General features: G+C 49.3%; 2 protein-coding genes across 7 annotated transcripts in view; both read left to right on the top strand.

The window, feature by feature from the left end:
- GCNT4 (glucosaminyl (N-acetyl) transferase 4) lies at positions 1 to 27073 on the top strand. Of its 6 annotated transcripts, XM_058656392.1 has the most exons (3): positions 13480 to 13747; positions 16345 to 16448; positions 24139 to 27073. In XM_058656392.1, the coding sequence occupies exon 3, from the start codon at positions 24140 to 24142 to the stop codon at positions 25508 to 25510; it is 1371 nt and encodes a 456-aa protein (XP_058512375.1). In that variant the 5' UTR covers positions 13480 to 13747; positions 16345 to 16448; position 24139; the 3' UTR covers positions 25511 to 27073. The 6 variants fall into 6 exon arrangements, with proteins under 6 accessions (XP_058512376.1, XP_058512372.1, XP_058512377.1 ...); XM_058656393.1 differs by lacking the exons at positions 13480 to 13747; positions 16345 to 16448 and adding an exon at positions 1 to 136; XM_058656389.1 differs by lacking the exons at positions 13480 to 13747; positions 16345 to 16448 and adding an exon at positions 9948 to 10087.
- The window catches only part of LOC101529612 (zinc finger protein 717), a 35835-nt gene continuing 17874 nt past the window's right edge, over positions 9947 to 27907 (top strand). Inside the window, exon 1 of the mRNA XM_058656387.1 lies at positions 9947 to 10087. The gene's annotated coding sequence lies outside the window, so the exon portion shown is untranslated. The remainder of the gene's footprint in view (positions 10088 to 27907) is intronic.

The raw sequence follows: 27907 nt of genomic DNA, 5'->3' as shown, positions 1-27907 counted from the left end.
GCATCCTGCGTCCTGCCCCAACCAGACGACACGAGGGTCACTCCAGCCAGGGCTGGACAGAGCTGCCTTAGCCTTCGTTGGATCTCTGAGGGACTGAGCAGTTGCAGGTTTTTGCTAGATGCTTTGCCTATCCAAGGTTTTATTTATTTATGTGCAGCATTTATTCTTAACATTTTAAATTTACTCCTTTTGCTTTAATTTGAAAGGCAGATACACAGAAATAGAGGTCTCCCAACAGGCCTAAGACAGGAGCCTACCTCTCAAGCCAAGTTTCCCTTGTGAATGGCGGGGACCCAGGGCCATTAGCTTTCCTAGACACATTAGCAGTAATGCTGCTTTGGAAGAAGCAGAGGTGGGATTCGATCCTAGCACTCAGATATGGGATGGCGGTATCCCAAGGGACAGTTCAACCAGCACCAGTCCCAGTGTTCTGTTGGTTGAAGCCATCCAGTTTTTGTGATGCTCTGGTATAGCAATGACTGGCAAACGAATGCCGCCCTGACTCCTACACTGACTTGCACTGCTTCCCCAGCCTGCCCTCCAACCCATGCTCATCATTTTTTTTCCTTTTTCTTTGAAGCCTCTCCTCATATAAATATGTGACCTCCTGGTGTTGCTTTCTCAAATACAGGCAATCCACCTAGTTAATGCTGTTTTACCTTCTGGCATTACTGCTTTGCTTCTTATAGCTTATCTCCATTGCAGCCATTTCGGGAGTGAATCATGAATGGTAGATCTCTCTGTCACTCGTCTCTGTAAATCTATCCTTCAAATTAAAATAAATAAATAAATAAATAAATGAAAGGAAGTGGAGTAGCCAGAACTCCAACCAGTGCCCAGTGTGGGATGCTAGTATCATTAAATGACCAGCTTAACCTACCTGAGAAACCATGTAAGAACATATCTAAACAGCTGACCTCAGCATCCTCTAAAGTCCTTTATGGTCATGGTTAATTTTCTGCTGCCGCAGACAGTTGGCTACAATTCTACAAGTCCAAGATTGAGGGGGGTGCTTCAGGGGAGCACTCTCTTGCTGTGTCCTCATATGGTACAACAACAAGGAAGTACTGATACAAAGCTATGAGGCCTTGTAGAATCACCATTAATCCACACCAGGGTCCCTGCCCTTGTGACTTTGTCACCTGGGAGGAGGGGCACCTCCTCACATGCTGATACAGAGACCAGGTTTCCAGTACCTGCCTTCAGTTCTCCTGTTCAGATAGTTCCCAGGCTTGGGACTCTTACAGAAGGCACAACCCAGGTGTGTGTGGCTGTGCTGTTGGTAAAGCAGCTGGTGTTGGGGGTGTTCACGGACACCCTGAACTTCTAGCACGCAGTTGAGCCTGGGTTGTTTCCCAAAGGTGGAGGTGAGGCCCGAAGGGAACAGTGGTCTTGGGGTGCCAACCCCCAACATCGTCATCACTATCCTACCTGGTAGCTGCCACGAAGTGGAAGGAAACCAAAGGTGTTTCTGTAGAGCCCAAATTTAGCTCCAGCAGAAAAAGGGTCAATAGGATGCCTGCAGGCAGAAGACCTTATGAGATAAGGAGAGGCAGAAGACCTTGCAAGATAGAGAGCTAGGAGCCGTTGGGTGCTTTCCAAGAGCTTGGAACAGTAAGTTTCAGTTTCCCAAGTTTTTATTTTACAAGAGAGATAAGTTTCCATTTCTCAGACACTGAGCCATTCTTGAAGACTGCTTTAAGCAGGGGCAGCTTTTGTACCAATCATAGCCTTGTGTGACCTAAAGGTGCCAATGGGATCCCTGTAACTATGCATCTGCTTCTGTAACCCCGCTTTTTGCTTCCCATATCTTATAAAAAGACCCAGCTTGTGCGGCTCGGGGCGACTCCTTACTTGAACGAGCGGGAGCGCCCACGAGCCCGTGTGAAATAAACCTTGCCTCATGCGTGATTGCATCTCTTGGTCTCCTGTCTCGTATCTGCCGGAGGGCTCCGTTTGTTGAGGGGCGAGGGCCCCTGGCCCCTGTCCACTCGGGTCTAACATTTGGAGGTCCCACCGAGATTTGGGGACCCTCTGCCGCACCCACGAACAGCTGGCCAACAGGAGGTAAGGCTGTGACTGCATTCAATCGCTTTCTGTTGTCTCTTATTGTTGTTTCTCTTTGTGATATCGTGAGACTTGGTTTTTGGAGATCTCTGTGATATTGTGAGACTTAGTTTTTGGAGATCTTTTTTTTTGTGATATTGTGAGACTTGGTTTTTGGAGATCTCTTTGTAATTTTGGTGATCTCTTTGTGATATTGAGAGACTTGGTCTTTGGTGTTTTCCTGACGGATCCGTGTGGCCTCTGATGAGGCGTGTGGGGGAGACTTGAGAAGGAGTTGACGGACTCAGACTTCTCTCTCCCCACCCCGGGGGGTGCCCCGTGGGAGTGGAAGCCTTCGAGCTTCGTGTGGAAGCCTTCGAGCTTCGTGTGGTGGCCGTGTGGCCTCTAATGAGGCGTGTGGGGGAGACTGGAGAAGGAGTTGACGAACTCGGACTTCTCCCTCCCCGCCCCTGGGGACGCCCTGTGGGAGTGGAAGCCTTTGGGCTTCGTGTGGAAGCCTCCGGGCTTGGTGTGGTGGCCACATCTTTTTTTTCCTTTTCTTTCTTCCTTGTTGTGGTTGTTTTTGGGTGCATTTGTTGTCCAGGGGTGGAGTTTGGTTGAACTCCCCGTGTGTTCTGTGGAGGCGCTGGTGCTGTGTGAGTAAGCGCGCTGTGTGTGTGTGTGTGAAAAAGACTTGTGTATGTTGCCTGTAGTGTGTGAAGTTTGATAAACAAGTAGTGTGTATGTATTAAAATGGGCCAAAAGGTCACAACTCCCCTGAGCCTCTCCCTAGATCACTGGAGTGAGGTCCGTGACCGGAGCCACAGCCCCTCCGTGGATGTGAAAAAGAAGAAATAAATGACCCTTTGCGCGGCTGAATGGCCATCATTCGATGTCGGATGGCCGCGAGAGGGAACTTTTAATCTACCCATTATTTTACAGGTTAAGGATCCGGATCTGGAGGAGTGGTAAATGTGTGGGAAAGTGTGTAAAGTAGACCGGTCCAAGTGAAAATTAATTTGCTGTAAAAATTTGTATATTTGCGGGCCTAAATTGGATGTGTACTGTGTGTCCTTGTTTTGTAGCCCTGTTTTTATTTTAGGCTTGAATTAGATACCTGGGAAGGCTCCCACAGCTTCAGAGTGCTGCTGGTTGGCCAAGGTGTGGCTTCTAGGCAGCAAGACCTGGGCGGGAGCAAACTCTTCAGTTAATTTAACTCTTTCTAGTCTGAGAGATTTTGGTTCCTTTTCTGGGGTGGTCTCTGCCTCTGACTAGGACTGTAGAATCCTATGTGCCTTTTGTGGTGTATTTTACTGATATTACTAATGGGTTCATGTGCCTTATCAGAGTTTTTATATTATGGCAAGTGATTTCGGTAATAAACTCTCAGGGTTTTACAATGTTCTTTGCTACTTTTTGGTCTTAAAAGTTAGCACTGGCTTCTAGTGTTGTAACTCAGATCAGATCTGACCTACTTGTCAGCATGCTCAGTTCTCCTGACTTTGGGAATTCCATAGGATCCATGGAACTCTCAAAGAAAGAGACAAAATTTGGATAATTCAGTTCTTATTTGAAACAATCTGGATTATATTCTCACAATGTTATGAAATTATGCAAAGTTGGTTGCTTCATATGTTCTATACAGTAATGGATATTTACATGGTTACAAAGAATGTGTATTGATGTTTATGTCCATTGGTCAAAATGTTTTTGATCACAAAATTAATTCAGGTTATAAGTTATCTGTGTTCTTATTTATGAAAAAGTACTGTTTTTAAAATTTTGCCTTACAAGAAAACAAGGAGTTTTTAAAGAATGTGTAATAAAGTTGTCTATATCGTACATAATCTTCTAAGTATTTAACCTTTTTTAGAGCAACAGAATCAAAACAAAAGTCAAAAGTTCTTGTCATAAGTTCTTCAGTGCCCTTGACTTCAGTAAAACAGAAGATAAGAAGATAGTCCAGGCCAATCAGCCCAAGAAAAAAGAAGGGGCATGCTTGGAGCCTGGCCTTTAAAGAAATTGGGACTTTAGAACTTTGACCTTGTCTCTGCCTTCATTTAAAAAGAAAAAAGTTCCCAAATCAACTAAAAGGAGGTAACCGCTTCTAGTTCTGAAGCGGGTTTGGGTTTTAAAATGTGTTCATGAGTTGGTTATATATGAAAAATAATTAAAGATTGCCTAAAGCAATTGTATTTAAAGGTTAACCTGTTTTTGTTTAGAAAATGTTTTAGTTTAGAGTTTTAAATGTTTCAAAATATAGATCCAGAGAATTGCCAGATGAAAGCTGGTTGTGAATCTGAGAATGTGTTCTTAGTAAGAAGGTTATAAAAAGAGGGTACTTTTGTTAAAGAAAAAGCATAGCTTGTAAAATTTTTTTTGTCCTACAGAATGGCTACAAAAAAAAAAAAAAAGAGCTGGGACAAAATACTTAAAGGTTTAAGCACGTTAAAAAAGAGTTGGGAAGTTGGAAAAGTTGAAATGTGAGTCTTGTAAATTTTATATAATTGGCTATAATTTTTGAGATACTATGACAGTATTGTTTAAACTTTTAACACTAATATCTAAGATATATTGATATTAGATACAAATGTGTTCTTGATGAAAAATGTTATAAAGAAGAGGTTTTTTTGGAAAAAAAAATAAAACATTTGCAGAATAAAGTTTGCTGAAGAAAGAATAGAGAAGCCGTAAAGAATGTGAGAAGGATACATCTTATATGATTTGTATGCAATATAATTAATCATAGTCTCTAAATACTATTTACAACATTTCCTAGGTAGTCTGTTTAATTGGTGAAGTTGTGAGATGATTTTATGCATTAATTTCTGTCTTTAATGTTGTAGTTTCCTTTTGGTGATTGACTAAGGAAATATACATTTTGCCTTCCAGTTAGGTAACTTTTGAGTTCTCTATATTGTCTTTGTTAAGTTTGCATAACTTAAAAAGAACAGTGTTTTCAAGAATATTTTCTGATATGTATTTAATTTAAAATATCTACATAATTACTTTATAAGTAAAAAAATTGATCTGGTACTGCTTAAATCAGCTTGACTAAATATTACTTGATAATAATGAGAAATCTCTAATTAGATCCTTTAAGACCTCTTGGTATATTTAACAGGTTTAACTCTTGTGTTTTGGAATTTCCAAATGAGCCCTAGAGGTCTGAAAGTCAAAAGAATGTGTGTCAAAGTCTCTATCTTTCTTTTAGTAAAAGTAATAACTTGGTTTGAATATTTGGATTATATGCAAAATATTATAAAATGTGAGATTATGTTAAATTTCAAGTTCTCTCATATTGTTATTAGTCATAATGGTTAGGCTCCTAGGCCTAAAAAGTACAAGCATGTGTAAAATCCTACAGATAATTTCACAGGGCTAAATAAAACATAGGTGTCTCTACCTAATCAGTGTTTTATAATTCTAATTGTGGCTACTGTATTTTTCTAAGTTGTGACAGACCTATTGTATCCATTAAAACTATGGTTTATTCAGATTACTAAGAGCAAGATGTAATTCTAAATAATTGATCACTTTAAAACACTTAAGAGAATTCTCAAGTAACTGTTATAAAAGCTGTTTTGTTTTATAATGTGTGTTATCTGATATGCATGTGCACGTTTATGTGGAAAACTATGAAGTCTATTTTAATTGGCTTATAAATGAAAATGTTCATAAATAAAATTGTTAAGCTGAATCCTTTTGAAAATAATATATGGATGCATAATTAAGTTCTTGGAGAATTATGTCTGTTCCTGTTTTCTCAGAATCTACAAAGTTTGTTCAACTATATAGTTCTGCATGCATTCAAATAGACTTACTGCTAAAGGCACAGTTTCAAAACGTCATAGAATGCCAGATCCCCATAAACTAAGTGGTAAAATGCATGGCTGTATATATATATAAAAGTGTTCAATGATAATTTAGATGTCAGGTAGTGTTAAAAATGCTCCAACATAGGAAACGGTTCTTACAGCAGACTCATAGACTGACAATCTTGAGTAACACTCAGTGGCCTCAGAATCAACCCAAAGGCATTCTGGTCTGACAGAAGAGCCAGCATGAGAACAAGCATATCAGGTGTAGAAAGCCAGGACACTGCTGCGAAGACTGTCCCTCCGTGAAAAACCTCAGTGGTCCACACCCCAGTGCAAAGAAGCAGCCATCAAAGATGGTTGTGCTCTTCTCTCAATAGAGGAGAGAACTTCCACTTTGTATATGGCCTTGTCTAAAAAATCCTGGGAGTGTTGTGGATTGAAGAAGCTTCCACAGCCTAAGCATTGTGTGTCAGGAGCCTCAGGTGATCACTGATGTCACACATAAGAGTGTTAATTTGTTAAACTCATTAGAGTCACTGTGTACTGACTTCCCATGCAGGACCTCTATCTTCAGAGTTACACTAAAAAGATACATTATTAATATTCATAGATTCTTTTAAGTAGTGATTTGTGAATCTAAAAAAGCCTTTTTAGACTCCACTTAACATGAAAGCTAAAATAAAGGTCGCCTCGGCCCTTGTTTAGTAGAGTAATGTGGGTTTGTGCCCCTCATTAGTACTACAGTGATTTCACAACCTAAGAGAGGCCCCACCAGAGTTCTGCCATGCATTCCAGGCTTAATTAGAGGTAAACTCTACCTTCCTCTGATAACTGTGGTAGACATTACCTATGCAATAATTTCCAAAAAGTCAGCTTGCATTTACCTGTCCTGTAGCGGGCTTATATCCAGATACTACATGCTAATCCTTACATTGTTACTGTGCCTTCTAATTAATCTAGGTCAACTATTTATACAGCTCAAAAAGAGTTTCATAATTTAGTAAAACAAAGGTTAAAACCTAACAATTCTCTTACATCTAAGCTCTGGAGCTCAAGTATTAAAACTAATGTTATGTTTTGTTATCTAGATTTCAACAAGAAAAAGATTTTCATGTGCCAGGCTGTGCATCGAGCACCTGATGACTTCTGCCTTCTATCAGGAACCGTTAGATAGGCCCCCCCACTATTGCTGTTACTCTACTGCGCCCATTCTCAACAGGAAATAGTCAAGAGCGGATGACAACGTCCCCTTTCCCTAAACAGTTAACAATTAAGGTCTCCGGTTCCTGACAGAACTGTGTTGTACACATATAACATCTTAACACTAAAAGATTCTTAAATATTAGTATTTTCAATGATGCTTGTACCTTGTTAATTGTATTAATAAGTGTTATTAAATCAGATATTTAATTAACTACTAAAATGAAAAATAAAGAACCTAAATGTTCTCTGCTTTTTGTGATTCTGCCCTAATGACTTGGCTAAAGACTGTATAAACTCCAGGCCTGACAGTCTACGTGACACCCAACAGGACACCTGGCAAGTCACGTAAGCAAACCACTCCTCAAAAAGAAAGATTGTGCACTGCCCTAAAGGAAAAGTGTTGTTTTTATACAGATCAGACAGGCATAGTTACTGAGACATTAAATAAACTGAGAGAAAGACTGGACCAAAGACAGAATTTGAGGCCCAACAGGGCTGATTTGAAGGAGTGTTTAACCGCTCACCCTGGCTGACTACCTTAATCTCTTCGCTACTGGGACCACTCATCATTTTGTTTTTGCTCCTAACCATTGGGCCATATATCATCAATAGACTAATACGATTCATGAGAAAAAGATTGTCAGTGATCCAGATTTCTATACTAACAAACCAGTATCAAGCCCTCAGACCAGAACAAGAAGCAACTTGAGTCAATGATTTGCCTCATGCCCAAAAGAAAAGGGGGGAATGTGGAGCCCAAATTTAGCTCCAGCAGAAAAAGGGTCAATAGGATGCCTGCAGGCAGAAGACCTTATGAGATAAGGAGAGGCAGAAGACCTTGCAAGATAGAGAGCTAGGAGCCGTTGGGTGCTTTCCAAGAGCTTGGAACAGTAAGTTTCAGTTTCCCAAGTTTTTATTTTACAAGAGAGATAAGTTTCCATTTCTCAGACACTGAGCCATTCTTGAAGACTGCTTTAAGCAGGGGCAGCTTTTGTACCAATCATAGCCTTGTGTGACCTAAAGGTGCCAATGGGATCCCTGTAACTATGCATCTGCTTCTGTAACCCCGCTTTTTGCTTCCCATATCTTATAAAAAGACCCAGCTTGTGCGGCTCGGGGCGACTCCTTACTTGAACGAGTGGGAGCGCCCACGAGCCCGTGTGAAATAAACCTTGCCTCATGCGTGATTGCATCTCTTGGTCTCCTGTCTCGTGTCTGCCGGAGGGCTCCGTTTGTTGAGGGGCGAGGGCCCCTGGCCCCTGCCCACTCGAGTCTAACATTTCTATTTGTGTAAAGGTAGTGACTGATGGAAGTGGATGGAGAAAATGCCCTCAGACAAAATGTGGAGGAGTCGGGCACCAAGATTCCAGTGACTTCAAAGACATCCAAGCCAGAGAGCCCTAAGGTTGGAGGTGTGGCCCCCTTTCACTTTAGAAGCCAAATATCCATGTCCAGGGCCAAGACAGCCAGCACCTTGCTTTACATGGTTACTTTTCTGTGTTTCTCTAGTTACTTGCCACCAGCAGGGTCCCTGGCCCTTGCTCTCAGCCACCGATTTCGTGCCAACCCAACCTCCTGTTATCTGTGCCTGCATGGCCCCGTCCTGCCCTGTGGGACCTGTGATGGAGGCTTGTCAGCACAGCCCATGGGCTTTCAGCCTGCACGGTCTCTGCGGGCTCTGACTGTGTTGCCCCCTCTCTCACAGGGTTCTTCTGGGGGCAGGAATGACAGCTTACCCTCTGTATCCTCACAGCCTGCTTTCAAAGGTGGTAAACAATTGAACAATGCGCTGGGCTGAATGGTTTACCTTCGTTCATGTCCTGCTGTGAATGTCATCCTATTTGGAAGTAGGGTCCTTGCAGGGGTAAGGGACGAGATTGTTCTGGACTAAGGTGGGCCTTAAAGGAGAGGGACATTTGGGAACAAGGCAGATGACAAGATAGCCCTGTCACCTAGGAAGTAGGAATGTGGAAGGGGTCCCTTGGCGGAGACCACAGCCCCAACGGCTTTGATGTCTGGCTTCAGGGTCCTTAAACCGAGGAAGTGAAAGCCTTTTGCAAGTCCTTCCCTTTGATCATTACTTGCTGCAGTCCTAGGAGGGGCATGCTTGGCCAAGACAGAGGTGCAATCTGGAATGGAAGACCTGGGGGACAGAGGGGAGTCAGCAAGTAGGGGTGAGGTCTGAGGCAGAAGCAGGTGGAGTTTGCAAACTTCTACTGCAGTCAGGGACAGGACAGCCTGTGAGTGGACATCCACTTTGGATATGTTGAGTCAAAACGGCAGATTGGGCAAGAGGGCAGATTGGATTTCCCCAGGTCACTGGCTTGACTAACTGCGAATTTCCTGCCCTGAGGCATGGCTGAGTAGGGCCAGCTCCTGTAAGTTCAGGCCCAGAGGCAGCCCGCCCAGTGCTGACTGCGGGCCGGCTGGTTGGCTCCCTCTTTTTGCATTTTCCTTGAGGGGAAACAGCAGCTTCCCTATGGGGTCGAGAGACTGATGCATAGCGCCAGTGCACTGAACCAAACGCGGCCTCGGCACAGGGGGAGCGAAGCCACGGAGGCCAGGCGCAGAGCCCTGATGGAGGTTCCGGAAAGAAGAGTGCCCCTGGGAGGAGGCAGCCAGGGCACGGCTCCGGTGAGTCTGCAAGGCGGTTGTTGAAAAGGTTCTCCCTGCGTTGGCTCTGTGGGTGAAGGGTGCAGGTCCCACGCGACGCTGGGCACCTGCTCCCTGGTCCTGTCTTGGAGAGACGCACAGCGGACCAGGGTGTTCGAGACCAGCCGAGTCCCCGGATCTGAGGCCGGAGGCTCGTGAAGCGTGGGTGCGAGGGACCGGAGGCCACCCTCGCGCTACAGCCGTCCTCGTACCCCGTGGAGCGTGACGAGGAGGTTCCGCTGAGAGGCAGGGTTCCCTGCGCCTCAGGCCGCCGGCGCCTCCCACTCGCCCCTCCGCACCGCGTTCCTCCCGGGCCAGGAGTGCAGCCGCGCCTGGGCACCTTTGGGTGACCCCTGCAGGCCGAGGTAAGTGCGCCCCAGCGGTCTGCGAAGCTGCTGCTCCACGCGCGGCGGTGGGACCCCGGCGCGACCCGCAGCTCCGTGCGGCAGCTCCTCCGTTCTCCGCGTCACGGGGGCCGCGTCGAGGGACCGGGACAGTGCACCGGCACCGCGCGGCGCGTGGGCGGCCCGCCCGTGGGCTCTGAGGCCACGGGACCCCCGCGCGGGGACGCCCCTCTTCGTGAATCCGGATGGCCCGGACGGGCTGGTTTGCACGCCGGGCGGCCGCTATGCCCCCACACTCTTGCTAGCGACTTTCACTTTGCAACTTTGGAGCCTCTTCCCTCCCGGAGAAGGGGCTGGAGTGCCAGAAGCTGAGCGCGGCCTGGTTCCGCGTGTGCTGGGAGACGGGGGAGTGGGGCGGGGGACGTCCTGCGTGCGAACTTTGCGCTCCGGGAGACGCCTGCTGCGGTGCCCTGCAGACGGCGAGAAGGTGGGGGTCCCCGCTGGCCCGGGTACCTTCCCCGCATCTGGCGTCTGGAGCAGGGTGCCCCACTTTCTTAGGCTGAGGTCAGAGCCAGCTGGGAGCGGGGTGCTTGCTGATGGTGCGGGATGGCGGTGAGAACCCGTCCCGTAGGGGCCGAGGAGGGGGGTGGCGGAACGCCGGGCTTTGGAGCCCCGCGGGTCTCTGGTGGGAGTCGCCCCGGCGTGCCGGCCCTGAGGAGGGAGCTGTGCCGGCAGGATCCGGTGAAGTGCTGCTCTAGGGTAGGGTTGGAGGAGGCTGCGGACCCAGCTGACTGACTGCCCCAGGAGGCCCTCCGAGGATCGCTGGGGACAGAGTGCTATTCCTGCTCGGCCCCTCCCCCAGGATCAGGACCTGCTTTAGTGGAGTGAAAAGGGATGTCTTTGGGGAATGGGTGGAATGCAGGCTCCAGAGGACTCTGAGGAGCCTAGACCAGAGCTGAGCGGGTAAGGTACTGTCTATGGAAGCAAGGAAATATAGAAAGAGTCCATGTAGTGGCCTCCGAGCAGCTTTTTGAGAGCTACTGCTCAGTCATAGAGACAAAAGACAGCAAAGTTAGTAAGGTCTGGGGACGCTAACACACCTGAGTCCAGGCTGCTGGGAGACCCAGCCTCCACTTCATGAGTCCGGGAAGGCAACAGGCATGGCCTAGGAGCTGGGGCCCCTGATGGAATTTCTAGCTGGTGACTTGGGCCTGGGCTTTTTGAAGACTTAGCAGTAGAAGGAAAATTCCCTCTGTGTGCTACTCTGTTTCTCTTCTTTCAAGCTAAAAAGGTTTTTGTTTTTTTTTTAATGAAGTCAGGATACCTAACCACCAAGTCGTCGGAGCACCTTACCCCTGCTGCACGTGCTGGGTGAACTGTAATGAAGGGTGGGAGTGTAACACAACAGGGCACGCGGAGACGTCTCAGCAATTTAGAGGTGTGCAGTTTTTTAAAACTTAATTTGCGTGTTCTTTTATAGGTATTCCCATGTGCTGGTGGTTTTTCCTGGTGGGTTTGTGAAGGCTGGCACTGTAGGAGAGCTAAATTTGTTTCTTACCTGGGCAGGGTCAGTGTGGGCCAGAAAGGTCAAGGCCGGATTCAGCAGTCGCAATTTTCCATGTGGGAAGCCAGACGGCCTTTGATGAGACTAGGCCACATCCTCCTGAATCACCAAGCTTGTCTCCTGCAGGTGACAGGGGATGGGAAGAGTAGATGACCAAAGGAGGCAAAGGTGGGAAAAGTGGATTTTGTGAGGCTGAACAGGAAGCATTGAGTGGAGGAGCTGGGGCCCTTGGGGCCCTGTGATCCACGGAGAGCTTGGTCTGAAATACCCCTGTTGTGCCGGATTTTGAAATCCCCAGATAATCAAGCCATTAAGGCAGAATCACAAAAGGCAGAAAACATCCAGGTTCTTCACCTCGTAGGTCTGGACCCAGCATGCACGCCAGGATTTGTGCTCCTTAAGGATCCAGCCAGCCTGTCATCCTGTCTCAGCTTAGGATGGGGCAGTGGTGTGAAGAACTGGACACCACCTGCCCCACTGCCACCCAGTGCTCCCTGCACCCCTCACCACATGGACCTGCTGCCCCCAGTCCTGTGGTCAGCTCGCGGGCTTCCTGCGGTGCAAAGTGGCCTGGGCTCCCTCTTGACCCCTGGGTCTGGAGAGTGAGCCCTGCTTGCTGGGGCCCCCCCAGCTTGGCCACCTGTGGCTGTCCATGACCACAGTGGTCTTGGGTTGGGCTTGGTTATTCTGCTTTGCGTTTTGGTTTGCTGTAGCTTGTCCAGACCACCCTGCTGTTCCCTGAGATTTCTCCTGTCCCCCACATTCTCTCTGAGGAACCAGTATAGCTCACTTCTTGGACTCCGTGCGATCTGCCTCTGCTGTCGCCTGGCTCCCAGCAGATCTGTCCTGCTCACTTCCTGCTCCCACCACAGCCGGCTGTGGCACGGTGTGGTAGTACAAGTGGTGACCTCCTGTCCCTGGACCATGTAAGTCTTCAGCATGGGGGCGTTTGCTGCTGATGTGTGTTTTGTAGGAAGTATAAGGCTGAGCTTCAGCTTGCTTGTTCAGAAATGTCAGGCTATAAGAAGCGAAGACCATGTCTTGCAGTGTCTTTCTCCCAAACTTCAGAACTTAGGAGTTTTGTGCCGAAGTTTGGATGTGACCAGGAGACTCATGTTGCATCATTTTGAAAACACGGACTTATTTTTTCTATGTAGAAGGCTGAGGTAGGGAGCGAGAAAGAGAGGAGAGGGAGAAAGAGAGATCTTCCTTCTGCTGGTTCACTTTCATGTGCATGAGTCTCGAAAAAGTACAATTAGAAAACACAAATGTGGGCCTGGCATGGTGGCCTAACGGCTGAAGTGCTCACCTTGAACATGCCCGGATCTCATATGGGCACTGGTTCTAATCCCGGCAGCCCCACTTCCCATCCAGCTCCCTGCTTGTGGCCTGGGAAAGTAGTGGAGGACGGCCCAGAACCTTGGAACCCTGCACCCTCATGGGAGACCTGGAAGAAGTTCCTGGCTCCTGGCTTCGGATTGGCTCAGCTCCAGCCATTGTGGTCATTTGGGGAGCGAATCAGCAAACCGAAGATCTTCCACTCTGTCTCTCTTCCTCTCTATATATCTGACTTTGCAATAAAAATTAATAAATCTTTTTTAAAAATAAATAAAATGTTATTCCTGGCTTTGACGGCAATAGCCTGAGCTGTTGCAGTCATTTGGAGAGTGAACCAACCAGTGGAAGATCAAAAAAAAAGAAGAAAGAAAGAAAACACAAATGTACTAAAATATCAGAGCTGTAGGAGGCGAGAAACAGAACAACTTTACAGCAAGAAACGCTTCTGGCACGAAAAAGGACCTGGAGGCCCAAGCAGCCAGGCATCCACCTCACCTCCCTACGTGGAAATTCCATTCTTGAATCAAACTTCAAGATCTCAATAAATGCATGCATGCTTTCCTTCTCTGAGACGCTATCACGTCTCTTGTGTTCTGCTCCCCACATCCTGGCAGGAGGCCACAGCCATGCCTGCTGCTGATAAAAGTCTCTGTTATCTCAAGCTCATCTCCCTGGTGAGGGAAGCACCGTCATCCCTTCACGCTGCTGGGCCTGAACGGGCAGCGCACACAGCAAGGTCAGCAGATGAGCGTGCTGTGTTGACAGCCTCATCAGAAGAGGTGGGCCCAGGGATGTGCATTCGAGTGGACGGGTCGGGTGGTGGACAGGAAAGTGTGACACGGGGCCAGGTTAGTGCAGCAGGGAAGTGACCAGAAGAACAGGGGATTGTGTAAAACTTAGAGATGTTCTGTAAGGGCCGTGACTTCTTGCTTGATGGGAAGGCGATCGTCATGTGCTAAGAAGTAGCAGGATGTCAGAGTGACCATGTGTCTGCTTATTTTCCTTTCTTTCTTCTTCTTCTTTTTTAATTATTCATTTGAAAGAGCTACAGAAAGGGAGGTCTTCCATCTGCTGGTTCATTCTCCACATGACCCCATCAGCCAGGGCTGGATCAGGCCCTCCACATCTCCCATGTGGGTAGTAGGATCTGAGCACTTGAGCCATTCTCAGCTGCTCTTCCCAGGGGGCATTAACAGGGAGCTTGGTCAGACATGGAGCAGCTGGGACACCCATATGGGATGCCAGCTGTACCCACTCTGCCACAGCCTGGCCGCTGGCCCCATGCCTGCTGTTTTTCAAGTGCCTGAAACTCAGAGGTCAGGAGCTGTGACGTGCATTCCTGGCCACTTCACACTGGGTGGCATCTGGCAAGCTCTTTCACTGCTTTTCCTTCTCCAGCCATATCTTGTCAGTCTCCTCATTTTCTCTCCTAGTCTATTTGAGGAGAATGTGTGTGAGGTTGCCCCCAAGGCACAGGCTCCTTGGCTGGGCTAGGGGTAGAGGTGAGCCAGCCTCCTTGCAGTCTGTGAGCCCTGGCATCTCTCCGGATTGACCACAAGTTCCCGGCAACTCCCCTGGACTGCAACGGAGTTGTGCTTTGGGTTGTGAAGCACAGCGCCTGACATAGTGCCTGTGCTTGCCGGTTCCTTCTCTTCCTTCACCGGCTGCCTGTGTTGCTGCAGTGTTTGCATTTGGAGTATTAAAGGAAAAGTGATGGAAGAGCAGATGGCTGTGAACCTAAGAAATGGCTCTGGCGTGGCCTGGGTATGAAGGGGGAGAGACCTGGGACAGAGGATGGCAGTGGTGGTTTGTGGAGATGATGCTGTCCTCTCAGGCAGAGCCAGAGGAAATAGAAGCACTTGGATTAGGAGAGGGTCAAGAGGAACCCGAGGTGGACACGGTTGAAGTGGCAAAGCCTGGAACTTGAAAAGCACTTGTAGGATGCAGTGGAGACAGTGGGGTTGCTGGCAGCCGTGTGGGCGAGGCTACCAGCAGAAATGAGGGTCTGCAGAGAAGATGGTGAGAGGGAGGGTGGTGAAGTCGCAGCCTGAGAGCAAAGTCCTGATGCTGAGCCATCTCCAGATGCTCCTGACTGCTCGAAAGAGACAAGAGAACTAGTGTTTCTTAAATGTGTACTGGCTCCCTTAAACCTGTTTACTTCTCACTGCAGGTCTAGCAAGTAAGAATGTAATGTACTAAAGGGGTAGAGATGGGACGCAAAAGGATAAAGTCTCAGAGTTCTCAGGGCTGACCCTTGCACAGCCCTGTTGGCACAGCCAGTGCTCGTGACAGATGACTGGGTAAGCACAACGGTGCAGACACAGTGAGGGAGAGGGTTTGGCCTGAAGAGAGGAGTCTTTTCTGTCTTAAAGCAGTTTTCTGTGGGGGAGGACAGAAGAGGGACGACCTTTTGCTGGTTTACTCTCCGAATGCTGCTATAGCTGCGCCTGCCAGGGCTGAAGCTGAGAATATAAGCCAGGTGGTCCATGTAGACTATAGGAACCAAATTACTAGAGACACCATTGCTGCCTGAGGGTGTGCAGGAGGCTGGAGCCCAGAGGTCATGAGGCAGTCCCTGAGTGCACCCAGTGCCAGATCAGTGACCCCAACCCTCTGCCCACGGTGCATCTGCTCCTTTCTCTGCTTGAATGTGCCTGGGTGGAGTGAGGTCCCTCATCCCAGCAGCTGCACAGTCTGATCCTGGTTCCTCCCTCACTGACGGTGAGGCAGGAACCATGACATCATATTAGCAGCAGACTCAGGCCCTGGATGCAAAGCCACTGACTGTGTCATCCCAGATCCCCTACTGAGTTAGTAACTCTGTTGTTCTGTGCTGAGTCATCTGGTGCCCCATGCTGAGTCACCTAAGGTCCCGTGTTAAGTCAGCCTTGGGTTATGTGCTGAGTCACTCCAGGGTTCCATGCTGAGTCACTCTAAGTTTCTGTGTTGAGTCACTCTTAGATCCTGCGCTGTGTTATATAGTCACAGGAAGGTCATCCATTCACAAACGGGCTTTTGGAGACCAAGTCCATCCCTGCCCCTGCCCAGAGGTCAGCCGGAAGCTGAATGGTGTTTGACTGGGGTTTGGTGATCACTGCCTGGTCTCACCAATGTCACAGTTAGTCTGCGATCCTTGGGGACTGCTTCCCTGAAGATACTCAACTAGAGCCTCTCGCTGCCTCCACCTGGAGGCGGATGAGATACTCAGCTGATCTGAGACATGCATTTTTGCACTTGGCTATATATAGATAACACAGTGATATAGGTTAGACACATCAGTCTGCTTTAAATGTAGTCTTCTGGTTGGCTGTGTGTTAAGGGCTGTCCTTTTCAAAGTACATGTTGTTAAACTGTTCTTCTTTTCTTGCATAACAAGCACCGGGAGTGAGTGTCCAGTGGCTACAGGATATGGGGTTGAAGTCCCCAGGCCTCTTTTGGTCCAGAGGTGGCTGCTTGGTCTCCAGCCAGCATACTACCAGGGTAGGTGGGGGAAAGAGAGAGTGGATAGCGGTCCTCTGGAGTGGAAGCAGAACAGAGGTGCTCACACATGCAACACACCTGCAGGCTGGTCCCCCTCACACCTGTTGGCCGGTTCCCCTCACACATGTGGGCCGATCCCCCTCACACCTGTGGAATGATCCCCCCACACCTGTGGGCCAATCCCCCTCACACCTGTGGGCTGGTCCTCCTCACACCTGCGGGCTGGTCCCCCTCACACCTGCAGGCCGGTCCCCCCCCTCACACCTGCAGAACAGAGGTGCTCACACATGGAAGAAGAACAGAGGTGCTCACACATGCAATACACCTGCAGGCCGGTGCCCCTCACACCTGTGGGCTGGTCCCCCTCATACCTGTGGGCCGATCCCCCTCACATCTGTGGGCTGATCCCCCTCACACCTGCAGGCCGGTCCCCCTCACACCTGTTGGCCGGTTCCCCTCACACCTGTGGGCCGATCCCCCTCACATCTGTGGGCTGATCCCCCTCACACCTGCAGGCTGGTCCCCCTCACACCTGTTGGCCGGTTCCCCTACACCTGTGGGCCGATCCCCCTCACATCTGTGGGCCGATCCCCCTCACACCTGCAGGCCGGTCCCCCTCACACCTGTTGGCTGGTTCCCCTCACACCTTCATGAAGGCCAAAACCCTTACACCTGTGGGCCGATCCCTTCACACCTGTTGGCCGGTTCCCCTCACACCTTCATGCAGGCCGAAACCCTCTCACACCTGTGGGTTTGTCCTCCTCACACCTGCAGACCAGTCCCTCTCACACCTACCTGCAGACCTGTCCCTCTTATACCTGCAGGCCAAATCCCCTGGGCCTTATCTGGAGTCTTGTTGGCAGTCCCCTAGTGTGGAAGCTGGAAGAACTTTCTAAAAGACCCATTTTGGGGGGCTATTTTTTGCATGGGAGCGCGAGGGTTTAGGACCCAGCTCTGGTTCTTCACTCCAGACCCCTCTCCGTCAGACCTGGGGAGGTGGCAGAGATGACTCACACAGCCAGTCTCTCACCCACGTGGGTGGCCTGGATGAGATCCTGATTCCTGGCTATGGCCCCAGCTGTGCCTATTCAGGGTATTTGGGGAGTGGACCAACAGCGGGAGTTCCTCTGTCTCTCAATGAACAAGTTTATTTTTAAATTAGAGGTTACAGAATATGTACACATTTGTGACTGTCTCAGTAAAGAGGAGCCATGGGTGAGTGCAGGAAGGTGACTGGGCCTGTGTCTCGATGTCCCCTGCCTGGCTCTGTCATGTGGCAGTTGGTGCTTGTCAACATCACAACCTGGCAGTGGGGTCCGCTGAAGATAACAAACATTCCCTCCTCATGGCTCAAAACTGTGTGTTCTGTCCATACACGGGCAGTGTGATCAAGGTACATGTCATTTCTGGTGGACACTCCAGACCTGCATCTGAGTAGATGCCACTGATCCCTAAGTTTGTGCCTATATTGCTGCTATGCAGGAGTGGGCACTTTGCCTGGGGATTAGCATCCATACTTCCCACCCTCTAACTCCAGTAGCATCCCCACTTCCCATGTCATGTAATGGCTCCTGCCTGTACTGGGAAGCCGTGGTAATGGTTCAGATACTGAGTCCCTCCACCCATATGTGTTTCCTGGGCGGAGATCCTGGTTCCCTGCTCCAGCCTGGCTCATCCCAGCGGTTTCATGTGCCCCCGAGTGTAGGCTGCTGACGTGTGCCCCAGAATGTAGCTGCTGACATAGTGTAGCCCCTGTGTGTCCAAGAGTACAGACTGTTATTTTCATGGCTTGGCAGCAAGCTGCATAGTGCACTCCGGTGTCATGTGACTGAGTGGCTCCATGGGCCTTGCATAGTCGCCACCATGAGGCTACATGGGACAGTCACCCTGGGGAAATGGTGTCCGAGTACTGCAATGCCCAGTGACTTGTCTGGGCTCTGCACTCGCAGCCATGCGTGTAGAGCCATCCTTCACTATAAGAGGATGGCATCTGTGGACTCATGCTTGTGACCTGGAGCCCACTGCCTAGAGGGAATACAGCCGCCTGTGGCATCTTTCTCAGCAGCATCCCTTGGACAAGGCGTGCTGCAGCTGCTTGGGCTGTGCTGTGTGATCTGGGTGGCAGAAGCCCATGCACAGCCCATGGGGCCGCTGCGTTGAGTGTGTAGTCATGGGTATGGCTGCAGGCTGAGGATTAACCTGTTAAGCCACAGGTCCCTCAAAAAATTCATTAGCTGTCACTTTTGAAAGATACTGAACATCCTGGTACAAAAAACAACCATCTTCCCACCTCTCAAGCCCCAAGACAGGTGCGTGTCTAGGAAGTTCTGAAACTTGGGAACAACTCTGTTGTCCAGCAGTGGAAACAAGTAGTGTCGGAATGAAGGGAATGATACATACAGATCTCACAGAATTAGAATGAACTCAAACTGTGTCAACTCCTGGTTCTCCAAAGAAACCGTCCTTGCCATGGAAGTCCTAGGTAAAGGCTCTGAGTTTAGTGTTTATAAATCATTGGGGCTGCAGCACAGAGAATGGAGTTGGGATGGGCCCATGAGGAAGTGGCTTCATATGCAGGCAACGCCTGAGCTGGCTAGGAGCAGAGCGGATCCTGGAGTGAAAGGAGCTGCTGGAATCGAGGTGTGTTTGCTGTGGGAGAGGATGGTCTGCCTTGCGCTTAACAGTGTGACCTCAGAATGGGCTGTCACCTGCATCAGGATTCCTTGTGTGGCCTCTGGGGATTACTCCTCTTCTGTGACTCTTTTTTCTTTTTTTTTCTGTTTAAAAACAGGAATAAATATAGCTACCTATGTCACAGAGGTGCTGAGTGCAATGGGTAAATAAGATAATGTGGGGAGAACCAGTGTCAGTGCTGAACCTTGGGCAAGAGCTGTTGCTTGACCTCCAATGACATGCTCAGGCAGCCTTAATGGGGATGGGAGTGGACCCAGGGTGGACTGGACACCAGCATGATGGGCCTCTCCCATCCACTGCCTGGTGGGAACCAAAGCATGAAGTTGCCTCTCTGTGGTCCGCATATGTTCCCAGAATTTGTCTGTGCAAGCGACAATGTGTTAGTGTTGAGAGGTGGGAATGGCGGGGGACAGAGCCCTGGTGAATAGGGTCTGGGAGCTGGCAGGGGCAGGGGAGCTGGTTGGCCTGCTTGTGAGGACACAGCAGCAGTGTGAGCTGTCCCAGGGGGTGAGCTGCGCAGCCCCAGGAGCCGTAATCATGTTCTGCTATTACACATTATCCTAGCCAGGAGGGAATTCACTGGCCGTGTGAGGAGAGTGTGTGTGGCATCTTGTCTCTGTGCATTGCTGTTCTAGGTAATGATTCTCCTTGGTAGGGAAAGAACAAAATCTTGAACTTTCTAAATCAATGAACGCCCCTTTTCCATTTCCAAGCTAAGCTGTAACAATACAAGGTAAAAACTGTTGGAGGGAATATTCTCCAGTTGAAAACTTTGCTGAAGTAGTTAATAATTCTCCCAGAGCCATCTTGTATCTCAGGCCACTAGGGAAAGAGGATGAGTAATCAGTGGCCGTGCTTGAACCAGAATAACTGGCAGCTCCCTTGGGGCAGGCTGCTACTAGCCACTCCTAGAAAATTTATTCATCACTCCTTTTGCTCCTGGCCCCGCCTCCCATTGCAAGCATGGAGCCTGACTCAGCACAGGCTGCTTCTCCCAGTGAAGGGCTGGGTCCACTGGACAGGAAGGAGGACCCAGGACTGAAGCTTGAGGCATAGGGCCTGCTGGTCGAGGAGCAGAACTGCTGTAAAAGTAGCACGGGTTTTCTTGTATCCTGTGGTGCAGTGTCACATGGAGGATTTAGAGTATATCTGAGCAAGCAGGACTCTGGGCTCTGGCAGAGTTTGGGGGCCTTGCTTGGGTGGAGATGATGGTGTTGCCTGCTTCGTGGTTGCTGCTGGTTACATCACTGTGCCCCTATGTGACACAGACATGGAGCAGCGTGGCACAGTGCCATCACAGCTCAGTGTGTGTCGGCATCCAGTGAGAACAGACAAGCCCTGGATCTGGTAACATTTGGAGGGCAGCTGGAGAAGAAGATAGGGGTGAGGATGAGCAGGGAGCCACAGTCAACACTCAGCAGGCAGTTGTGCTCCTGGCTATGCCACAGCACCTGGCACACAGGAGCTCGCTGAACGGGACTGCCACAGCACCTGGCACACAGGAGCTCGCTGAACGGCACACAGAGAGACCTGTCTGGGTCCAGGCGCTGGTTAGGCCTCCCTGAACTGCAGCCCCTGTCCCTTGCTGGATACTTATCACTAGACCACACTGCTCACTCCGTTCTTGCTTACCCATTGCAAGAGTCCCTGGGTCAGCAGAGCCAAGGGTGGATCTTTCTTCACATTGTACGAGATCATCTTGAGCATGGAAAAACCTGAGAGTAGAGCCCAGCAGGGTGGGCCACAGTGGGAGGAGCCTCATTCTCCATACAAGCCTGAGACCTTGGCCCAGGGTTTGGCCAGAGCCTCCATGGCATCTTGAAGCTTCTCTCCCAGCCCTGGCACCCATGGGAGCCACTGGGAGGAGTGCAGACAGAGATCACCATCCTCCCCCACTATTTCCCCAGAAAACTATGTCTGCACTTCTCCCTGCTCCCGTCTTCTGCCTAAAGAGAAGTTGGTTGTTGGGCAGGCATGCGGCACAGTGGGTAAGTGGCCACTGGGCACACCTACAGCCCAAATGGCAATGAAGCCGAGGTCCTGGCTGCTGCTGGGAAGGCTGTGGACATGAGCCTCCCGCTACCTGGGGCTCCTGCCTTCAGCCTGACCCAGCCCCAGTTGTTGTAGGCACGTGGGGAGTGAAGCAATGATTGGAATCTGTCCCTCTCTCTGTCACTTTGCCTTTCAAAGTGTTAGAAAAAAGAAGGCCTTGCCTGGTGCTCCCATCACCTGCTGGCTTTGGTGATTCCAGGCAACTTGGGAAAAGGATGTGGTTGGAAAGAAACTTCAAGCAGTGTCCTGGCTGGGACCTCAGTGAGGGAACAGTTTGCTTGGGTTATTGCAGACTTTTTTTCACCCAAGCTTGCTGTCATTTTCATCTTTTGTCTATTACCTGCACTGGTCACTGCACATGGACATGAACTCCGCTCGCAGGGAAAGGAAATACCATTTCCTGGCAGCACAGTGCCCACCCACGCCCTCAGGTTCAGTGTTTCCAGGCTGCTGTCCTCAGAGCCCATGGCCAGCATAGCTGCCCACACCAGGAGCCCCTTCCCAGTCACCAGCCCCGTGGCCTCTGGGCTGCAGTAGCTGTACCCACACTGTCCACTTCTCCCCACTGCAGGTGGGAGCTGGGTCCAGCTTTCTGAAACACCCAGCCCAGTCTCTAAACTCTGGTCTCCTCTGAGCCCCTCTCCCTTGGTGCATGGCCTGGCCCTGGTGTTCGCCCCAGCTAGGGAGAAGCCACAGCCCCTTTGGGGTTCGTCAGAGACTCACACACACACCCAAGGGCGTTGCACCTCCTCTGTTTCCCCTGTCCTGCAGTTCCAGGCCTTTTTGGCCTTGGTAACCAAGGCAAGGGGTTTATCTGCACTTGGGGTGGGTAGCACTGACTGCTGCTTTATAGGGATAAAACAGGCTCTGCTCACTTAGCCAAGCTGCACTCCAAACCAGGTAGGCCAAGAGCCAGGGTCTGGCCCTGCTTCTTCATTCTGAACTGAGCAATGTCCCTGTCCTGGGAACTTCAAGTCCAGGAGCCCAAGCCAGTTCCCGGAGGACACCTCTGGGCTCCTTTCCCTTCTTGTGACCTCCTGGTCCCAAGCTGACCTGAGGAGGCCCTGGAAGTGTGTAATGGGGATGGAGGCTGGCCTTTCTGTGTTAGTGTGAAGATGGCTATTAAATGAACATGACAACTCTGGGAGACTTGAGAAGCCTCTGGAAATTCCAGGTCTTTTCATTGCACCGGGGAAGAGTTAACTGAGTTGATTAGACAGTCCTTGCCTGACAAAGAAAAGAAAAGCAAACATTTTATTTGGGCAAGACTAGTTTTTAAAAAGATTCATTTATCTAAAACACAGTTACAGAGAGAGAAGAGGGAGAGACACAGAACGAGATGTCCTGTCTGCTGGTTCACTTCCCGAATGGCCATGACAGCTGGAACTGGACTGAACCAAAGCCAGGAGCCAGGAGCTCCGTCTGGGTCTCCCACATAAACAGCAGGGTCTCAAACACTTGAACCATGTTCCACTGCTTTTCCAAGAGCATTGGCAGGGAATGGCTTACCTCACTGCCCTAAGACTCACTCTAGTTGAGTGTTTGTGTAAGCTCCTTCCCATGAACTGGGGTTGGCTTCCCTATGACTTATTTTGCTGTAGCACTGAATTTGCCTATAGGCTCAGGCTTCTGGACTTGTTCCTTCATGACCACAGACTGCACCGCAGAGTCTGGCTTAGGTGGCCAGTATCCCCCTCCACAGGGGCTGCCCCATGCTCCTGACCTTACGCTCCTCATACACACCCTTGTTGCTCTCTGAGTCCCGGCTCCATGTTCATGTCCCGGAATCTTCCTCCCTGTGAGCATGTCCTACAGTTGTTCAGCTCCATGAGTCTGAAACTAAACTGGACACTCTGCTGGTTTCTGGCTTGGTATATGATGAGGTCCTCACTCATGACCTAAGCTTGAAACCTGAGGGTGGCCAACTGTCACTTGCCTCAGAGCCATGCTAGCTATGTCAGCTTCTGCCCCGTGCCATGAGTTTAGGCTAAAGGCCCAGACACATGCTGACTGTCGTGAAGCTGTAGACAGCTGAACTCAACGCACAAGGCCAGGATGAAGCTGCAGCAATGGGATGGTTCTCAACTGCTATAGAGCCCTTTGTGTGTTAGGAGCTAAACTGTTGATCCTTGCGAGGAAATGGATACTAACAAAACAGAAGTGAAGGAAAGTGTGTGTTTAGTTTGCTCAGCTTCTGTAATTGGCACGGCTTAGCCTGTTGTGTCCAACATAGCTGCTTGGAGTCCTCTGCTGCTCTTGTTCCTGAACATGGCATTCACTGGGCTCCCGTCTAAGCAGACCGCAGGCTTATTGGAACCTGAACATGGGGTCAGAACATGTGTGCCCCTGGGCAGCAGGGGGACCTCTTGAGGATGTGCAGTGTGCTGTACATCTGCCCAAACTGGAGCGATCCCTCCTCTGACATCACACAGCTGGCCCTTCATGTCTGCAACTTCTGCATCTACATATCCAACCGTCTGTGGATGAGAGTATTTGAAAAATACTTTTCCAGAAAGTTCTAAAAAGCACAGCTTGAATTTGCCCAGCACCAAGTATTGAATCCATGCAAATGGTGGTGGTGCAAGTAGCCCAGCAAGGACTGTATAGACTTGGTGCACATATTCTGCCCTTTTTGTAGGGATGTCTTTGGCCTGGACTGTCCTCCACAAATACCAGCTGGTGACTGCATTTATGTTCTAGGAGTCTGTCTTCCATTCTGCTTGGCACACAACAGCTCCCAAAGCTGGGTTAACACAGAACAGCATGGGATCTCACCATTCCACCTTCTCCATTTCCCTCTCTGGAGTCTTCCAAGGGCATGAACCTGACTGTCTCCATCTTTGAGCAGGTGGACATCACTCGTGGACTCAGGGAAAACTCAACTGGTTTTCTCCTGGTGCTTGGTGCCCTTTGTTAATCCTGGCACTCCTCTGTCCTCTTGCAGAATGAAGATTTTCAGATGTTGTCTCAAGTATACCCTGCAGCAGCAGATCTTCTTTGTGTTCCTGACCCTGTGGCTGCTGTCCCTGGTGAAGCTGCTGGACGTGAGGAGACTCCTCTTCCCACCCCGAGACCTATACCTTGTGGAGTTCACTTTGAGCACCTCGCCCTTTGTGAGGCACAGGTACACCCACCTTAAAGATGCAGACAGGGATGAAGTTAACTGCTCAGCTGTCTTTGAACAGGAGCCCCTGGAGATCGGCAAAAGCCTGGAAATCCGAAAGAGACACATCATCGACCTTGAGGATGAGGACGTCATGGCCATGACCCGTGACTGCGACATTTACCAGGCTCTCAGGCAGTATGACCCCAGGCCTGTGTCGAGGGAGGAGAGGCACTTCCCGATTGCCTATTCACTAGTTGTCCACAAAGATGCAATCATGGTGGAAAGGCTGCTCCGGGCCATTTACACCCCGCACAATGTTTACTGCATCCATTACGACCTCAAGTCCCCGGTCACCTTCAAAGTTGCTATGAACAACCTAGCAAAGTGCTTCTCCAATGTCTTCATTGCCTCCAAGCTGGAGGCTGTGCAGTATGCACACGTTTCCAGGCTCCAGGCAGATCTGAATTGCTTGTCAGACCTGCTGAAGTCTTCTGTACAGTGGAAATACGTTATCAATCTGTGTGGGCAGGATTTTCCCCTGAAGTCAAACTTTGAGTTGGTGTCAGAGTTGAAGAAGCTCAACGGAGCAAACATGTTGGAGACAATCAAACCCCCCAGCAGCAAGACTGAGAGATTCATGTACCACCATGAGCTCAGGCAAGTGCCTTACAACGCAGCACAGGTGCCAGTGAGGACAAAATCCTCCAAAGGGGCGCCCCCACACGGCATTGAAATCTTTGTTGGCAGTGCCTACTTTGTGCTCAGTCATGCCTTTGTTAACTATGTCTCCAACAGCTCCCTGGTGAAAGACTTCTTTGCCTGGTCTCAAGACACCTACTCGCCTGATGAGCACTTCTGGGCAACCTTGATCCGCGTTCCAGGAGTGCCTGGAGAGATTTCCAGGTCAGCTCCTGATGTGACTGACCTACAGAGTAAGACCCGCCTTGTCAAATGGAACTACTATGAGGGCTATTTATACCCTAGCTGTACTGGATCTCACCTTCGAAGTGTGTGTATTTACGGAGCTGCGGAATTAAGGTGGCTTATGAAAGATGGGCATTGGTTTGCGAATAAATTTGACTCTAAGGTAGACCCTGTCTTGACCAAGTGTTTGGCAGAAAAGCTAGAAGAACAACAGAGAGAGTGGATTACTTTGTCTTCAAAAACATCAGTTACAAAAGGGAATCCCACCTGCACATCACTGCAGTGAGACCTGAGGGGAAGAGCTGGGCATCTGGTCTGCTGGATCATGCAGAGTACCACCTGGATTTGGTGTGAACGGAGTGGGCAAGCTGGGTCAGAGGAGCTTGCTGGTGGCTGCTTGTCCTAGCACTTGATTTTCCCTGTGGTCTCTCTGAGCTGAGCCAGAGTCGTAGCTGGCCCCTCAGTGGCTGCTCAGAAGCTACACAGGAGCGACACCCAGGTCATGGTGAGTGGGTGGTATAAGGGAGACCCTGGCTACCCCTCCACCGGTCTCTGGGGACCACTCAGAGAGCTTTTGTAGTTGGTGTTCATCCTGTAAACCAACCACTCCACAACAGTTTGTGCAGGGATCCACACTCCATCTGTCTTTAGTCCGCTGGACTTTTCCTGCCCATGAGACTGTTTGGAGAGACACCATGACCTCAGAGAGCTCAGGGATCATCCAGGTTCTCAATGCCAAAGCCAAATTTTACTTTGCCTTGCCCATCAATCATGGGAATTGGGCTGTGTGAGTGGGGAAAGAATAGCTTGGGAAGGACCCACCTTGGCTTCAGGTTCCACAATGTCGTGATGGCAATCACCTTTTTTAAAAAAAATGATTTATTTATTTTTATTTGAAAGGCAGTTTTTTACAGAAAGAGAAGGAGTGATAGAGAGGTCTTCTGTTCCCAGATGGCTGCCATAGCCAGAGCTGATTCAAATGGGAGCTTGTTCCGAGTCTCCTATGTGAATGCAGGGCTCCAAGGACTTGGACCATCATCCACTGCTTTCCCAGGCAGGGAGCTGGATGGGAAGTAGAGCAGCAGGAACATTAACCAGCACCCATATGGGATCCTGCCGCTGGCAGGTGGAGGATCAACCTGTTGAGCACATATTTCTTACTTCTGTGGTCCCTGGGCATATGTGGTCAAGCATTCCAGGGAGCTCTTGCCTGGAATCTGCAGGTTCCCTCCTGCTGCCTTCAGACTTGATTCTTCCTGACATCTCTGGGTATGGTTCCTTCTCTGATGGGGAACATATTTTGCCTCCTGTGTGCTGTGAATGTTGTTTATGTGCTATTTATTGATTCTAGATTCCTAAGCTATCTAGAGATTAGGCCAGGCTCTTGGCATCTGTAAATTGTGTGTGGGTACTAGATATTAATAATAAAGAGCCACCAAAACATGTGATTTGAGTGATCTAGTATAATATTGTGCATATTTAAAAGCCAATGTTGCTGCTATTTTTAAAGTGTTTTAGTTATTGTAAATTAAATATATGTTTAAATTTGAAAATTTGCCTTCCAGAATGTGATGATATGAATACCTATATATTTTTTATATTTTTCCTGGAAAGCAAAATCAGAGTCTTCTTTGGGAATGTGAAATAAACATATGCTTATGTATGCTACAACTGTCCTAATTAGAGGTTTTTTTTCAAACATGTTTTTCAACTTATTTCTAAATTCCCCTTTTTTAAACCACATTCCCCATTCTAGGAGTTTTAAATAGATTACTGTTTAATTTTTGTATTCTGCTAGCAGATGTTAATTCTCTGATGCTATAAAATAAAATGGAATCCACTAGCCAGAGTCCTGGAATTTACAAGCTTCCCGTTCTTGGTAGTCTGGTTCCTTGCAGAGGCGCTTTCAGTCCCTGGCACCGCTCATGTTTGAAGACTGATTGGTGTTAGTTTCTCTTCAATGTAATGGACATCCTGTATGTGTCACAAACACTCACTATGTAACTTGGCCTCCACGGTTTCCTTGTCTCTTCTCCTTCAGGCTTCTCCAAAATGGACTTTCCAGGCACACCTTTCTGGTCACTTGATGACTTTGTGGCAGTCGGCTTCCAGTTGGGTAGCCTGATCTCCTTCTGTGCTTGGAGAACCCAATCTTGTATCTCTTTGAGGAATTACTGCCTTTGTGAGAAGCCCCTGGGTGCTTGGGAACAGACTCTGTCTCTAACCCTGTGCTTTGAAGGTGGACAGTCTCCAAGAGTTCCTTGTGTAGATACTACTTTGCTGAGCGGAATGCCTGTGAGATCCACCGGAGTTCCCAGAAGGAATGAAGGTGAGTGGTACATAGCAGTGTCCTGGTGATGAGGATATCAGCTTCCCATGCAGGAAGCTCATCCGAGTCAGGATAAGTGGATCAGGAAACCCTGCAGGTGAGACGGCACGACACGTGCGTATTTGTTCTCAGTCCTTTGATGCCAACTGCTTCAGCTTTGCTTCAGAGAATCCACCCAGGCTGGCAGGGAGAGGCCATGGGAGAGGACACCCACCTCAGCTTTGACCTCCATTCAGAACAGTAAAGGCTTGCTTCTGGGATTCCCGAAGAGAACCTGAGCGAGTACCCTGGGTAGATGTATTTGATTTTTTTTTTTGTTATTGTTACTACTGTTTCCTACAGAACAATAAAGGA

The sequence above is a fragment of the Ochotona princeps genome, chromosome 28, assembly GCF_030435755.1.
Source record: "Ochotona princeps isolate mOchPri1 chromosome 28, mOchPri1.hap1, whole genome shotgun sequence".
NCBI lineage: Eukaryota > Metazoa > Chordata > Mammalia > Lagomorpha > Ochotonidae > Ochotona > Ochotona princeps.
The sequence above is the reverse complement of the archived record's forward strand: the minus strand, read 5'-3'. Positions and strand labels throughout refer to the sequence as shown.